This window comes from Raphanus sativus, chromosome 9 (assembly GCF_000801105.2).
Source record: "Raphanus sativus cultivar WK10039 chromosome 9, ASM80110v3, whole genome shotgun sequence".
NCBI lineage: Eukaryota > Viridiplantae > Streptophyta > Magnoliopsida > Brassicales > Brassicaceae > Raphanus > Raphanus sativus.
The window spans coordinates 31362291-31376803 of record NC_079519.1 but is presented as its reverse complement, the minus strand read 5'-3'; the positions used below and the strand labels follow the sequence as shown (position 1 = coordinate 31376803).

The 14513-nt window shown below is 29.5% G+C and overlaps 1 protein-coding gene across 1 annotated transcript; it reads right to left on the bottom strand.

Annotated features, from left to right (window-relative positions):
- Nucleotides 1-1367: 1367 nt before the first annotated feature.
- Nucleotides 1368-3975, bottom strand: LOC130500230 (kunitz trypsin inhibitor 6-like). The gene is made up of 6 exons (XM_056994992.1): nt 3837-3975; nt 3573-3579; nt 3174-3191; nt 2791-2847; nt 2304-2375; nt 1368-1991 (listed from the first exon to the last, which is right to left on the bottom strand). Exons 1-6 carry the CDS (start codon nt 3935-3937, stop codon nt 1404-1406), a joined length of 843 nt encoding a protein of 280 aa, XP_056850972.1. The 5' UTR covers nt 3938-3975; the 3' UTR covers nt 1368-1403.
- Nucleotides 3976-14513: the final 10538 nt, after the last annotated feature.

The following is a 14513-nucleotide window of genomic DNA, read 5'->3' as shown; positions in this document are numbered from 1 at the left end:
CCAAGTCATAAGCAAATCTACTTCATCGTTAAGGAAACATAATACTGAGAGAAACAGAGATGTGCATATTAGCCTTATCTTTTTCACTAAACAAAGTTAGCGTTTACTAAACCATAAATGCCAGTAGGCCACCTAGATACTTTTTTTTTTGTAACCCCAAGTCATAAAGGATCTTATCATTTTTACCTACACTATGCCACTCAGATGTTATTCCAAAAAGCTAATCAAACCAATGATCTACGTTTTCACATTTTCATAAAACAAAGGTGACCACCAGAGACTGAGATCAAAAGAATACGTCCAGAACAGAACAAAAGACTGCCAAAAAGATAAAAAGAAAAAGAAAAACAAAACCGTCATTAGAGCATTACATCCGACAAACACAAAATTGGAATCCATTGAGTAGTATATCCTTTTTGTTTAGTTTTTGGAACACTCCAAGTACTCCATCCGTTTCAAAAAGATCCATATTCTAGAATTTTCACACTTTTTAATAAAACATATTAAAATTTAATTATAAATGCATAGTTTTCTATAATTTTGTATTTCTTATATTTTTAAACTAATACTATTTTAGAAAATGCAGTTAATGTTTTTGAATTTTACAATTTTCAATATTAGTTGACAAATATTGCATTGAAAATATAAAAAATGCATTTTTTCAAACAGAATTTTTCTATAAAAGATGGATTTTTTTGAAACGTTGGGATTATATCATATCTTCTATAGTTATCTAGCAAAACTGCTATATGTTTTTTTTTAACTAGCTTCTGCTGTAATTAGCTAACAAAACTAGCTTCAGTTGATTTGTCTTTTTTTCCACGGGATAGGAAATTCATAAGCTACAATTTTTTTTGGTGAATAAAAAGGTGTTTTCACTTTTTTGTCGAGAACTCAAGCATTGTAAATAGTCTCTCCCACCGTGAGTTGAACCCAAGTGGCGGAAGTTACAGTCGCAACTCCTTTACCACTAGGCCAACCCATAAGCTACTTTGCTACCCAATTTAAAGCTATGCCATGGTTGTGCAACTCGAAGAGAACAGAGACCAGAGCAGAGAGAACAGTAAAATTCTTGACGTTTGAATAACACGAGTGACGCATATGAATAAAAATCTCGTTACGTTCATGGCGTTTTTAATATGATAATATTAATTTGAAAATATGAGGTACTTCATTTATCACGTATTCATACTAATAACAAATATCGTGTTTGAACGACAATTTTTAATTTAGTTTTGAAATGAAAATATTACATTAAAATTAAAACATTACATAAGTATTCATCATATGTTTTTTTTTTTTTGAAACTGAAGTATTCATCATATGTTTACATCGAGTTTTATTTAATTTTGAAATGAAAACAGATTACATAGTAAAGCCCGGTTAAAAGCGAAACATATGACTTAATAATATTCAGGAGGATAATGTTGGAAGAAATTCACCTCCATCTCTCCAGAAGGCTGCTTCGCTATCAACCTATCTTTACCAATTGGACTGTTAGATAAACTGATACTCGTTTCATAAATGTTTGGATAGACACTTTCACCGATAGTAAACTTGTAATATGAGTCAGTCATGTGGATCCGGAACAAACTATCTTCCCTTCCCTCAACTCCGTCCAGGACTACTTCACCATTTCCAACCCTCCAAACCCCTGATTCGCCGCATTCACTTGGGTTTACGAACTTAATGCTAAGCTTAGTTGATTCACGTATGAAAGTATCTGGTGTTGATGATGGTAATATAAACATAACAGGCGCGGGTGCTATAGTTGGTCTAGTGAACATTACCGGTTGGTGTGGGCATAATTTGGGATCTGTGGTTCTTGTATTCATTCGGCAAATCCACATGTCGTAGTCGGCGCTCATGAAGCTGATGTAATAAGGAACGTTGGGCAAGACTGGCCCTCCGTCGACAGAAAACACTACGTCCTTCACCACGGGTGGTAGGGGCGGTCCTTGAATACTAGGGGTGTGATCAGGGACCGGGGGCTGAAACAAAACGGAAATGGGATCCACATTTATATTATAAAGACATAAAATACAAGTAAAAAAATGATAATTAAGGAAATAAAAAAAATATTCAGAAACCAAAGAGGAGATAGGAGAAAAAAATAAAAATTTATATAAAAAGAAGATTTATTTATGTTAAATGTGGGTTCTATAATTATAAAAAATTTATTAGTGTTTTTTTCTTTTCTCAGTTCAATGTACATATAAATCCTCCTAAAATTTAATTATAGAAACATTTTTTTTAAAAAAAATATGGCCTTTGAAAATAGGGGGTCTAGGCCTAGGTTTTACCATGCTTGGCTCAGAGACAGGGACGCCACTCCCTTGTCCAACAACACCAGGCGGTCCTTGAATACCAGGGGTCTGAAACAAAACCAAAATGGGGCCCACATTTATATTTTAAAGACATAATACAAATAAAAAAAATGATGAAGTAGAGATAACAAAAAAAAATACTTAGAAACTAAAGAGGATATTGAAACGAAAAAAATAATTTATTTATGTTAAGTGTGGGCTCTATAATTATTAAATGTTTATTAGTGTTTTTTTCTTTTTTTTTGAGAAACCAAAGAGGAGACAGGAGAAAAAATAAAAATTTATATAAAAAGAAGATTTATTTATGTTAAATGTGGGTTCTATAATTATAAAAAAATCATTAGTGTTTTTTTGTTTTCTCAGTTCAATGTACATATAAATCCTCCTAAAATTTAATTATAGAAACATTTTTTTTATAAAAAATATGGCCTTTGAAAATAGGGGGTCTAGGCCTAGGTTTTACCATGCTTGGCTCAGGGACAGGGAAGATAACACCAGGCGGTCCTTGAATACCAGGGGTCTGAAACAAAACCAAAATGGGGCCTACGTTTATATTTTAAAGACATAATACAAATAAAAGAAATGATGAAGTAGAGATAACAAAAAAAAATACTTAGAAACTAAAGAGGAGATAGGAACGAAAAAATAATAATTTATTTATGTTAAGTGTGGGCTCTATAATTATAAAATGTTTATTAGTGTTTTTTTTTCTTTTTTTCAATTCAATGTACAAATAAATACTCTTAAACTTTAATTATATAAACATTTTTTTAAAAAACATATGGCCTTTGACAACGGGGTCATGGGCCTAGGCTTTACCATGCTTGGCGCGGGGACGCCACTTACTTGTCCAATACCAGGGGCCTGAAACAAAACCGAAACGGGGTCCACGTTTATATTGTAAAGACATAAAATACAAGTAAACGAAATGATAAGTAGAGGAAATAAAAAAAAGTATTCAGAAACCAAAGAGGAGATGGGAACGAGAGAAAAATAAAAATCTATAAAAAAAAAAGAAGATTTATTTATGTTAAATGTGGGCTCTTTAATTATAAAAAAAATTAGTAGTGTTTTTTATATTTTTTCGATTCAATATACATATAAATACTCCTAAACTTTATTTATATAAACATTTTCTTAAAAAAATATGGCCTTTGAAACCGGAAGCCCTAGGCCTAGGCTTTACCATGCTTGGCTCAGGGATGCCAGTTACTTGTCCATCAACACCAGGCGGTCCTTGAATACCAGGGGCCTGAAACAAAACCGAAATGAGCCCAGTTTATATTGTAAAGACATAAAGTAAAGTAAAAGAAATGATAAAATAGAGAAAATAAAAAAACACTGAGAAACCAAAGAGAAGATAGGAATGAGAAAAAAACAAAAAAAAAATATAAAAGATTTATTTATATTAAATGTGGGCTCTATAATCATAAATTTTTATTAGTGTTTTTTTTTTTTTCAGTTCAATGTACATATAAATACCATGCTTGGCTGAGGTACGCCACTCACTTGTCTAGGATGATGTTTTTTTTTTTTTTGCAACTAACACCAGATGATGTTGTTATGACAACGACCAAGAAACAGATCATGATCAATCGCGATATTGTCATATTTGTGTATGTTTATTTCTGAGTTTTTGTTTCTTTTGTGTGTGTGAGATATGGCTTTGAATTTTAAGTTCCTTTTATAGAGAGAGATTAGGGAAATAGTGGAATTCAATACTACTCCACTTGCTTTGTTATAAGGTTATAATTTATAAGCGTTGACTATTCCTTACAATATGAATCTTGATCATGGGTGAATGTACGTAGTATGGAACTATGGATAACATGGGGTATGTCCGTATGTGCACCCACTTAATGGTTGAAGTACTAACGTTGACTTTTTCTTACAATATCGATCTTTCACTCGTATTCTTCTTTTACCACTTGTGCATCCAACTAAAAAATCCACTTGGATTCGCCAATGATATGGTTGTGGATCCGGGGGTAATTTTCGTCAAAGCTACCTACTGATTATAAGTATGCTTCAGACAAGTTTTCAAATGTTAAGTTTCATGATTTTCAAATTTTAACCAACGGGTGCTGATGAAATTTATTTTATCTTACCTCACTTTACTTCCGATGCAAGATATTTCTCACATTCTAGACGCTTAACGTACAAACTCTTAAAATAATGACTTCAACGACACTCGTAGCAATAACCTCTTTATTCCCCCTTACAATAATGAATAAGACCTTTTGTTGGACAAACCCAATATAGAAATTACATGTTGGTTCTTTATCAACGATTGACAAAAACCACTCTTCAGGAGGTCGAGCGAGTAAATTCTAGTGAACTTTCATATATCTATCTTATTAAAACAGAAACATTACAACTTCTTCTAGGTGAATTTTAAAGTTGGACCTTATGTAATTAATGCTATATTAATCTACTTATATTAGACCTGCATTTTTATAAATAATTAATATCAACCATTACCATAGTTTTTCACTTCTTACCTTATTATTATATCCACTACGCATGTTTCTTTATATTGCCTATATTTTACTATAAGCTAGATACATCCACTAGCATATTATACTATAAGATAGATTATTAATAATACATCTACTAACATATAATACTATACGACAGATTACTAATAATACAATATATTATATGTATTCATTAATTTGCATCTATCAATATTAGCAATACTATGAAGACGACTAACTCTATACTTTGAACCTATAAACCATGATATACTAATTTATAACAAAAATGATATTACTGTTACAAATTAGTTTTTATAAAAATTATTTATAGCAGTAATTTGTTATATAAGATAAATTTAATCAAGACCCAAATCTTTTTTTTTCCTGTTCAGAAAAAAGAAACCTATACCATTAAGTTAACCAAAAATCTTCCGAATAAATAGTAAATCTCACCAACCCAAAAGAATGAATTAAAGATATAACAAAAGATATTATATTTGAAATTTAGCTCACTGGATCGGATATAAATCTGTTCATTTCATGTATGAATTCTTCGAGTTCTCAACATTTGGATCTAAGTAAATATTTGATTTTTTTTGTCCGGGTCAAATTTTTTTGGTTCCGGATCATTCTAATTAACTTTTTTATATTATAAATCTTAAATAATATACAACATGTATATAAAATATGTGAATCAAAAGATAAATCCGCGCAGGCGCGCGGGTCATGATCTAGTTGTTTATTAAATCAAACGTTATGGTGTAAGTAAATCGGTCTATGATATTATACAAATCAAAACAAAACAAAATAGTATAAGATATGTTAATTGTAATTTTCCGTAAAAAGATATCCACTAATTAAGACACGGCAGGTGTGATTCTCTTCTTTGTTGTCATTTCTTCTTCGGTTTGGTTTGCTATTACAAAACTTAGTCTTTTTGTTGTTGTTAAATATTACCAAAGCTAGTCTTGTTCTTTAATTTCCAAATCCCCTATATATTATTTGGGAAGACTTTAAAAAATATGAACCTCATTTTCGTAAGAATTATAAAACTACCCCATCCTATGTGGCGAGTTTTTAAGAGGTAAAAAATCCTACGTGTCAGTCTTAGAGGGGATTTGAGCAAACCATAGTATTAAAATAAATTTGACCAAACGAGATTGATGTCGCATATTTTAATTCATTATTATATATAATATATTTTATTTCATTATATGATACGTTAATAGATTATCATCGCGATGTTCGTATTCTTTTTAGCGACCACTATGAAAACTCTCATATGTCGCTGCAAAAGTGATGAACATCGCAAGGGCCAGTAGGTTCGAGCATCAGAATATCATATCATCTATCTTATTAAAGCTGAAGTACAATTTCGGTGTGTTTGGATACTTGGATAAGAGCATTAAAAAAATTGGTGTGTTTGATTATTTGAATAGCATTTATAAAGAATAAGTTTGTTTGGAAACTTGGATTGTAATTAAAAAAATTGTTTGAAAACTTGAATTGTATTTTTATTAAAAAAAATATCTCTATCCACATAAAATCAGCAAATCCATTTAAACTTCCTACATTTTAGGAAACCACTAATTGATAATATATGTTTTCGTGATACACAATATTTTTCCCTTAGATTTTTAAATTAAATAAATATCATTAGAATATTATAAAATCGTAGGAGGTTCGAGTCGGATCATTTTTGGTCCGGGTTGGTTTGTAACAACGTAAAAATATATTAATAAACTTTCATTTTAAATAAGGCAGTAATAAATAATTTATATATTAAACTAAATTAATATATAAATATGTTATATTGCTATGTAAATAATTTTTTATAGATTCTTTAGTTGGGTAATTTTTGATATAGCTTATATCGAAAGAAATTTATTTTAAAAAATTATATGAACTGAAGAAAAAACAATATAAAAGTACTGTACATCTGAATTCAAAATCATTTCTTTTAACAACAAACTAGACAAATATGTTGAATTGTATACAAATTACAATGTAAATATTTAATTAATATAAAAATATGTCACATTGTTTAAACAAAATATCAATATAAAAGTATTGTACAGTTATATTCTAAAATTATTTATTTTAACAATAAGCCAAATAAATATATTGATTGAAAAGGGAATAAAATAAAGTCAGAGAAACACATAGTTTACCAGAGGCACTCTATTATAAAGAAAGTTTTAATAAGATAAATACATTCAATAATTACAAACAAATAATATTTTTCATAAAAGTGAAAAATAATATCCGCGCTTCGGAAGCGCGGGTCAAAATCTAGTGGAGATTATATATGAAGCATCGTAAACTAACCGAGAGGTTCAAGCATTTATATATCGTATTATGATCAGTAAGGCTCATATCTTGACCTGAAAATGATAGTGAGGCTCTCGAAATTTATTCTAAGGTTCTTCGGTTTGTTCTTCACCATCCTCTGTTTTTAAATACATTTTATTCGGTTGTATCAAATAAAATCAAAATTTATGTATCTGTTGGGATAAAAATAGACATTGTGTACAATCATACATTCACTAACCGAGCAGTAAACCAAGATGAATATCTTTTTTTGATCAAAACCAAAATGAATATCAAGTGTAGATTTTATTAGGTTCAATACATAAGCAAAGTTATCGGGAATTTTAATTTAGCTAAGAATTTATTATAAGTCTGTGTTACAAATATATGCTTGGAACGAATAGACAATGAATTATACTATCAAGTAAGTAAGTAAAAAACAAATATAAGAATCATCTTATATTGTATACGAAAAATACAAAAAATGTTGAAATCTATTCGAGTAGAAAACATCAATAATATCTGTGTCTTTCTACGGTTGATGTCGGTTAAGTGTCATTTTAATTTCAATTGAACCAAAACATAGACAATCAAATTATTTCAAATTTTAATAATAGAATGCAATAAAATCCTACATTGGCGTGATATACACATATAGAATCAGCAAAAAATTAGTTAAGTGTAATATATTTGTTTCGATAGAATAAAAAATAAATAAATACGAAATTGTTATCACCAAACTGGTGTATCCATCAAATATATATGCTTGCTACACAATTATTCAGAAGTTAAATATGGTAATTTAAATTAAAGACTATAAAAAACTTTGGCAACAAGGAAAAACTTGCCCAAATGTATTTGGTAATTATGGAAAACTTATATTAAATATTTTCAATGTACTATCAATCCTAAGTATCTATTCAGCTACGGACTTAAAGTGTAAAAAAAGTTGCAGATTTTTTTTTGGATTAATCTATTTTAAAATTATTTAATTTATTTGACCATAAAAAGTTTGATAATCGGGTCTGATTAATTTTCTATGGCCTTAATATGGCCCATAAAAACAAACTTACAGTTATTGTCTAACCTAATCCAGTATATTTTTAATATTTTCATTCTCCACCTTATGTAAAATTGTTTAGTTCTAAAAACCAATTAAAAATTTTAATCTCAAATCGATCATTCCATCATAAATTCAAAATAGGTTTTGGTCTACAACTACAATTATAAATGATCCCGGCTCAAAATATAGATGATTATATAAACCGTATACATAAAAATTTGATCAGATATAAATATTTAATTTGTCAATATTATATATTTTAACTTTAATTATGTAAACTCATCATGCGTAAGGCGCAGGTCTTATCCTATGATATTGGTAAATGACGGTCGACGGATGAGTAAAACCTTACTGAGTTTGACTCATTCATCTTGTAGACACGTACTTGTAGTCTTTTTTTTTTTTGAACGTACTTGTAGTCGACATCAAGTTTTACAAAGCCGACTCCCCGTCCCTATTCATTAGTTAGAGAAGATTGCTATTCGTGATCGAATGCAACTTTTTCCATTTTAGGTTATGAATGATAAATAGCTGAGTGCGGTTTTTAATGCGTTTTTTTGGAAAACCCGCACATAGTTACCAATCACATTTTCCATTGTAAAAAGGCGTTTTTTAAAGAAAAATAAAGTAAATCCGCAAACAGTTTTCGAGATAGCAAAAACAACTTGTTCGGGGAATTCCGTACTGTGAAACTCGACCGCACATAAAACCCTGTGGTTCAATAGAAAAACGCACAATTAGTATTTGTCTATTTATTTATACTTCTTTTTGTCACATTTTTTTTGTCACAAATACTTTATAATAAAAGCTGTATATATATATTTCAACCTAACCAATTACAATACACTCTCAATGACTCAACACTTGAAAGAAAACGAGGACTTGTCTTCATTCCACAATCACACAACATTCAAAAGAGAAAAAGTGAATTCTGTTCTTTTTTTTTGTGCACAGAAATTTTATTTACATTTACATTCACAGAACAAAGTAGGTGTTTTAATTTAAAGCTATAATGTTTTTTTTAGAAAGCTGGTTTAACTTTATTATTTTATATACATGATAATTAATTTATTCACATAATATAATTAAAATAAAATGAATACAAACTAATAAATATATTAAGCTATCCAATTTATTAAGGTTAACAAATATATGAAAGGATATTTACTGACACTAAAATGTTTAAAGTTATAGGTTATTTAATAAAAATTACAAGATAATTGTTTATGAAAAATCTAAATTCTAAAACTATTGTTAGTTTACTTTAAGTAAATTTATAAAATAATGATTAGTTGGATAAAAATAAAAATCTTAAAATTTTAGTTTACATGATGTTAATTACATGATAACATAATATTTACAAAAGCATAGTTCAGTCAGAAAAATACAAGGTGCATAATTATTATGTAAAATTCAAGAAGACAGTTTATATATTAAAAAATAGTTTAAATTTCATTTTCAGAAAATATGTATGTTTCATACTTTTTTATTTTAGAATATACCTACTATGTTAATATATTATTTAGATTTTTAAATATATTCAGTTTTTAATACTATTATTATTTTTAATTAAATAACTATTGAATACAGCAAATATGTATTATCACCAATCAAACAATATTCTGCACCGCTTTTTACATAAAACCGCAGTTGTAACGTACCGCACTTTAATTCCGCACGAACCGCAGTTACACCGCACCGCACTTTAATTATGCACCGCTTTTCTCACCAGATCTGCTATTACTAATTAGAAATTGCATTTAGAAACAAAATAAACAATTTCTTTGTTATTAAGAGAAGTTTTGATTTAATCTGTCAGATTAAAATTAATTGAAAACTACATTTATAATTAGTATCATTCCGAATCTATACTATCTATTCTATTAATTCTGCAGCATGACCTATTGATAAACATTTGGTCCAAAAAAATTATGTATAAGTAACTATTTTGACTGGTAAAGTATATATATAATCAGAAATAAAAGTCACGAGTTATAATTCCAACTCCCTTTTAATAACCGTTTGGTATTATCATCAATTTTTTTTTTCTTTTGTAAACTTTCCACATGAATTAAATTACAAAAAAACTTTTCACATGAATTTTAATCATCCGTGCTCTTATCTTCAACCATATATTAGATGTGTCCACTATTATATTCACCATTGTATTTTTGGTAGCGGGTTTAAATGGATTTAAAAAAAAATATTTATATAAATTATTTTAGTTTAACAGATTTTAAATAGGTTATTCAATTAAACAATATTTATTAAATGTGATTTTATTTAAAATTAGTGAAGATAATATTAACTCATTTACATGTATAAATATACTTAACAAAATATATAAGAATTATTTTTAAACATCTTTCAAAAAAAATATTTGGTTTTCTGATATAATACTTTAAGAACTGTTCCAGTATATAAACCAGATCTAATAGAGTATGAGACTTTAGATTTCAGGTCGATTCCAAATCAGGGTTTTTGGTACGAATATTCTTCACTAATTATATTAATTAACTACTAAGAAAATATAATATTTTGTAAACTCTACCAATAAAGTTTAAAAATAATTTCTGAAATGCATATGTCACAAGTGTATAGCTATGCAATTTGACATATTTAATATAATTATCAAAAATTATCTATTCTATTAAATTAGTATTAAACACAAATTTATAAATATTTTTTAAAGAAATTAAAACAAAAAATATACCCGCCCTTCCGAAGGGCGGGTCAGAATCTAGTTAAAGCATAATCCTATTGTTTTTTACAAAAAAATATCATTTTATTTACTAACATTGCATATTTCATTAAAGGCAATCAATTAATATTAATAACATCTATATTGAGTCATTTTTTTTGGATCCAGCCCATTGCTAACATCATCTCTTTTGGACCAATTGGGCCGATTAAAAAATCAGATCCAATTCTTATTTTTTTTCTCCAAGTTCAAATAATTTATTTTCAACCATTCTTAATATTTTGTATAGTGAACAAAAATTAATCACTTAATTATTATGTTTTTCTTTTTTTTTAATATAGTTTAAGCATTCATAAAAAAAATTTGAATTTTTTCATTGAAAAGTATAAATCTTTATTAAAAGTATATAATTTTTTAATTAAAAAATTAACCACATAATAAAATTAATTTATCAGAGTTATACCAACTTAATTCATTAAAAAATAAAGTTTAATTTTCTAAACATAAATATTCATTAGACCTGGACGTTCGGGTACCCATTCGGTACGGATCGGTTCTTTCGGGTATCGGGTTTTTCGAGTATTGAAATTAAACCCCACTCGGGTATTATAAAATTTCGTGTCGGGTTCGAGTCGGATCTTTCCGGGTCCGGATGGGTTCGGTTCTCATACATAAGAACCTGAAAAATTACCAAATAACCATAGTATCTAAAACGGGTTCGGTTATTTGTACTCAAAGTAACCAAAGTATCTGATTCGGTTCAAACTTTTGAATCCAAATTACTCAAAAGTAACCAAAAATAACCATTCTATACAGTTTTTTTGGGTAAACTTTTATCCAATCTATCATATTTTATCCAAAAATACTCAAAAGTACCGAAAATAACTACTATAGTTAACTTATAATATTAATTTAAAATATTAAAATAATTATAAATATAATTATAACATATATTTTTAGATATATATTCACATTTCGGATATCTTCGGGTACTTATTCAGTTCTCGGTTCGGTTTGGATTCGGGATCGGTTCTTTGGATATATCAATTTAGAACTCATTCGGATATTTACCCTGGGTCTGATCGGTTCGAGACCCTGATTTTTGGGTCGGTTTTGGGTTGGTTCTTTGTGTCCGGATATTGTGCTCATGCCTATACTCTTTTAAAATAAAACACGATAAAGAAAGATAAAAAACTTAAGTCTTTTACATAAAAAAAATAAATATATGAAAATATGAAATTTACTAAATATTTGTTTATTTAAAAAAATAAAAGAAAATAAACCCGCGCTATTAAATATTTGTCAATTTAAAAAAAAAATAAAGGAAAATAAACCCGCGTTTTAAAAGCGCGGGTCAAAATCTAGTCTATACTATTAAAGCAGAATCCCTCATAGAATTCGGCCTTAATCTTTTAACTAGATTTTGATCCGCGCTTTCAAAGCGCGGATTTATTTTCCTTTATTTTTTTAAATTGACAAATATTTAGTAAATGTCATATTTTCATATATTTGTTTTTTTATAAAAACTTATGCTTTTTATCTTTCTTTATCGTGTTTTATTTTAAAAGAGTATAGGCCTGAGCACAATATCCGGACCCGAAGAACCAACCCGAAACCGACGCGAAAATCAGGGTCCCGAACCCGATCAGACCCAGGGTAAATATACGAATGAGTTCTAAATTGCTATATCCGAAGAACCGGTCCCGAACCCGACCCGAACCAAAAACCGAATGAGTATCCAAAGATATCCGAAATATGAATATATATCTAAAAAAATATGTTATAATTATATTTATAATTATTTTAATATTTTAAATTAATATTATAAGTTAACTACAGTAGTTATTTTCGGTACTTTTGAGTATTTTTGGATAAAATATGATAGTTTGGATAAAAGTTTACCAAAAAAAACTGTATAGAATGGATATTTTTGGTTACTTTTGGTTATTTTTGAGTAATTTGGATACAAAAATTTGAACCGAATCGGATACTTTGGTTACTTTGAGTACAAATAACCGAACCCGTTTTAGATACTTTAGTAATTTGGTTATTTTTCAGGTTCTTATGCATGAGTAGGATTGTCAAACAGGTTGTCCCGTCCCGTCCCGCGGCGGGCTCACTTCTTTGCGGGTCATTGCGGTTCAGGCCCGCGCGGGCTGCGGTCTCCGTATGGTCGTCCCATGCCCGTACCGCCGAATGCACAGTCTCTTGCGGTCCAGCCCGCGGGCCTTAAGCAAAATGCAGTCTTTTTGGTTCTTGATGCTGCTGGTTGATCCATGACTGCTCGATCACGCCTCAGACTTCTCCATTGCACACCTAAGTTCACATAATAAGAAAAACATGAAACATGTACATTGATATAGTTCACATCTTATTAAAAATTGATAAACAGATAAATATTATAAGTTAAAAGAAGTACAACGATGGCATGCACTTGCTTTGATAATACCTTCATTTCAATAAACCGTCATCTACGGGGAACATCAAACTTTTTAAATTGAGACTAACGAGTAACGACAGCTAATAGTCCACAACAACCTGCATATTATCACTGGCTCCAAACTTCTTCAAACACAAATTTTGAGATATGGTACCAACAAAAAATAATCAATTAAAGAATCATACTTCTCCAACAAATATAACGTGCTGTAAAAAATGAGAGGTAATGCACATAATATAAAAAATCCGGATTGCAGGTTGAATGACTTCCCAAGCGTCGGATAAAAAACACTTCTACAAAAATGGATTTAAGATGAGATGATTCAGTCTGAAACAAATTTAAATTTAAGAAAAACTTCAAAATGATAGTATTCAAGCATCTTTAACCAGCAAAGTATAAATTTAAAAAAGCAAAACACCAAATCCAACTTAGAGAAAACACCAAATCCAGCTAAAGCAAAACAACAAATCAATCTTGATCATCTTCATCTTCCCCATTGGCAATGGACTCAAATGATGGTAATATCCCTTCACCATCACCACCACCATCACGATCACCATCACCATCACCATCACCATCACCATCACGCTGACCATCACCATCACCATCTGTGTCGATTTCTTCATCTGTAAATGAAGAAGAACTACTTTGCTTAGGATACAACATAATAGTAGTAAAAAAAATTAAAATATGAGTTAATTACCATGTGCATAAGATTCATATCCCTTGATCCAATTCCTAGTGCATATTAGAGCTTGCACATTCTTGGGGAGTAGCCGACTCCTGTATTTATTCAGAACTCGCGATCCAATGCTAAAGGAGGACTCTGAAGCCACTGTCGTAATTGGAACACTTAGCAGATCACATGCTATTGCAGCCAAATCACCAAACCGATGCGCATTATCTTTCCACCAATCAAGTATGTCCAAGCTCTGGAAACTAGTAAAGTCCAAAGCTGGTTCTTCAAGATAGGCTTCTAGAGGTGTCTTTCCACTCACAATGCTACTGACTTGGCGAAATTCAAAGAAGTCCTACGAATATTTTTAATAAAAATATATCAGATAGATTAAAAATAAAAGAGAAGGTAATTTTAAAAACAAAACACTGACCGTGTAGTTCCCAAACATCCGGCTAGACACTGCCTTAGAGGCTTTTTTTGGAACAGACTCACGAGGCTCAGTGGAAGGTGAGTTAT

Excerpts from the sequence above, each read along its gene's own strand:
- LOC130500230 (XM_056994992.1), bottom strand. The coding sequence starts at position 3,937 with ATGACAATATCGCGATTGATCATGATCTGTTTCTTGGTCGTTGTCATA. Across the intron at positions 2,376-2,790 it reads CTGTCCCTGAGCCAAGCATG|ACCCCTGGTATTCAAGGACC; the intron begins GTAAAACCTAGG and ends GTTTTGTTTCAG. Across the intron at positions 1,992-2,303 it reads CTGTCTCTGAGCCAAGCATG|CCCCCGGTCCCTGATCACAC; the intron begins GTAAAACCTAGG and ends GTTTTGTTTCAG.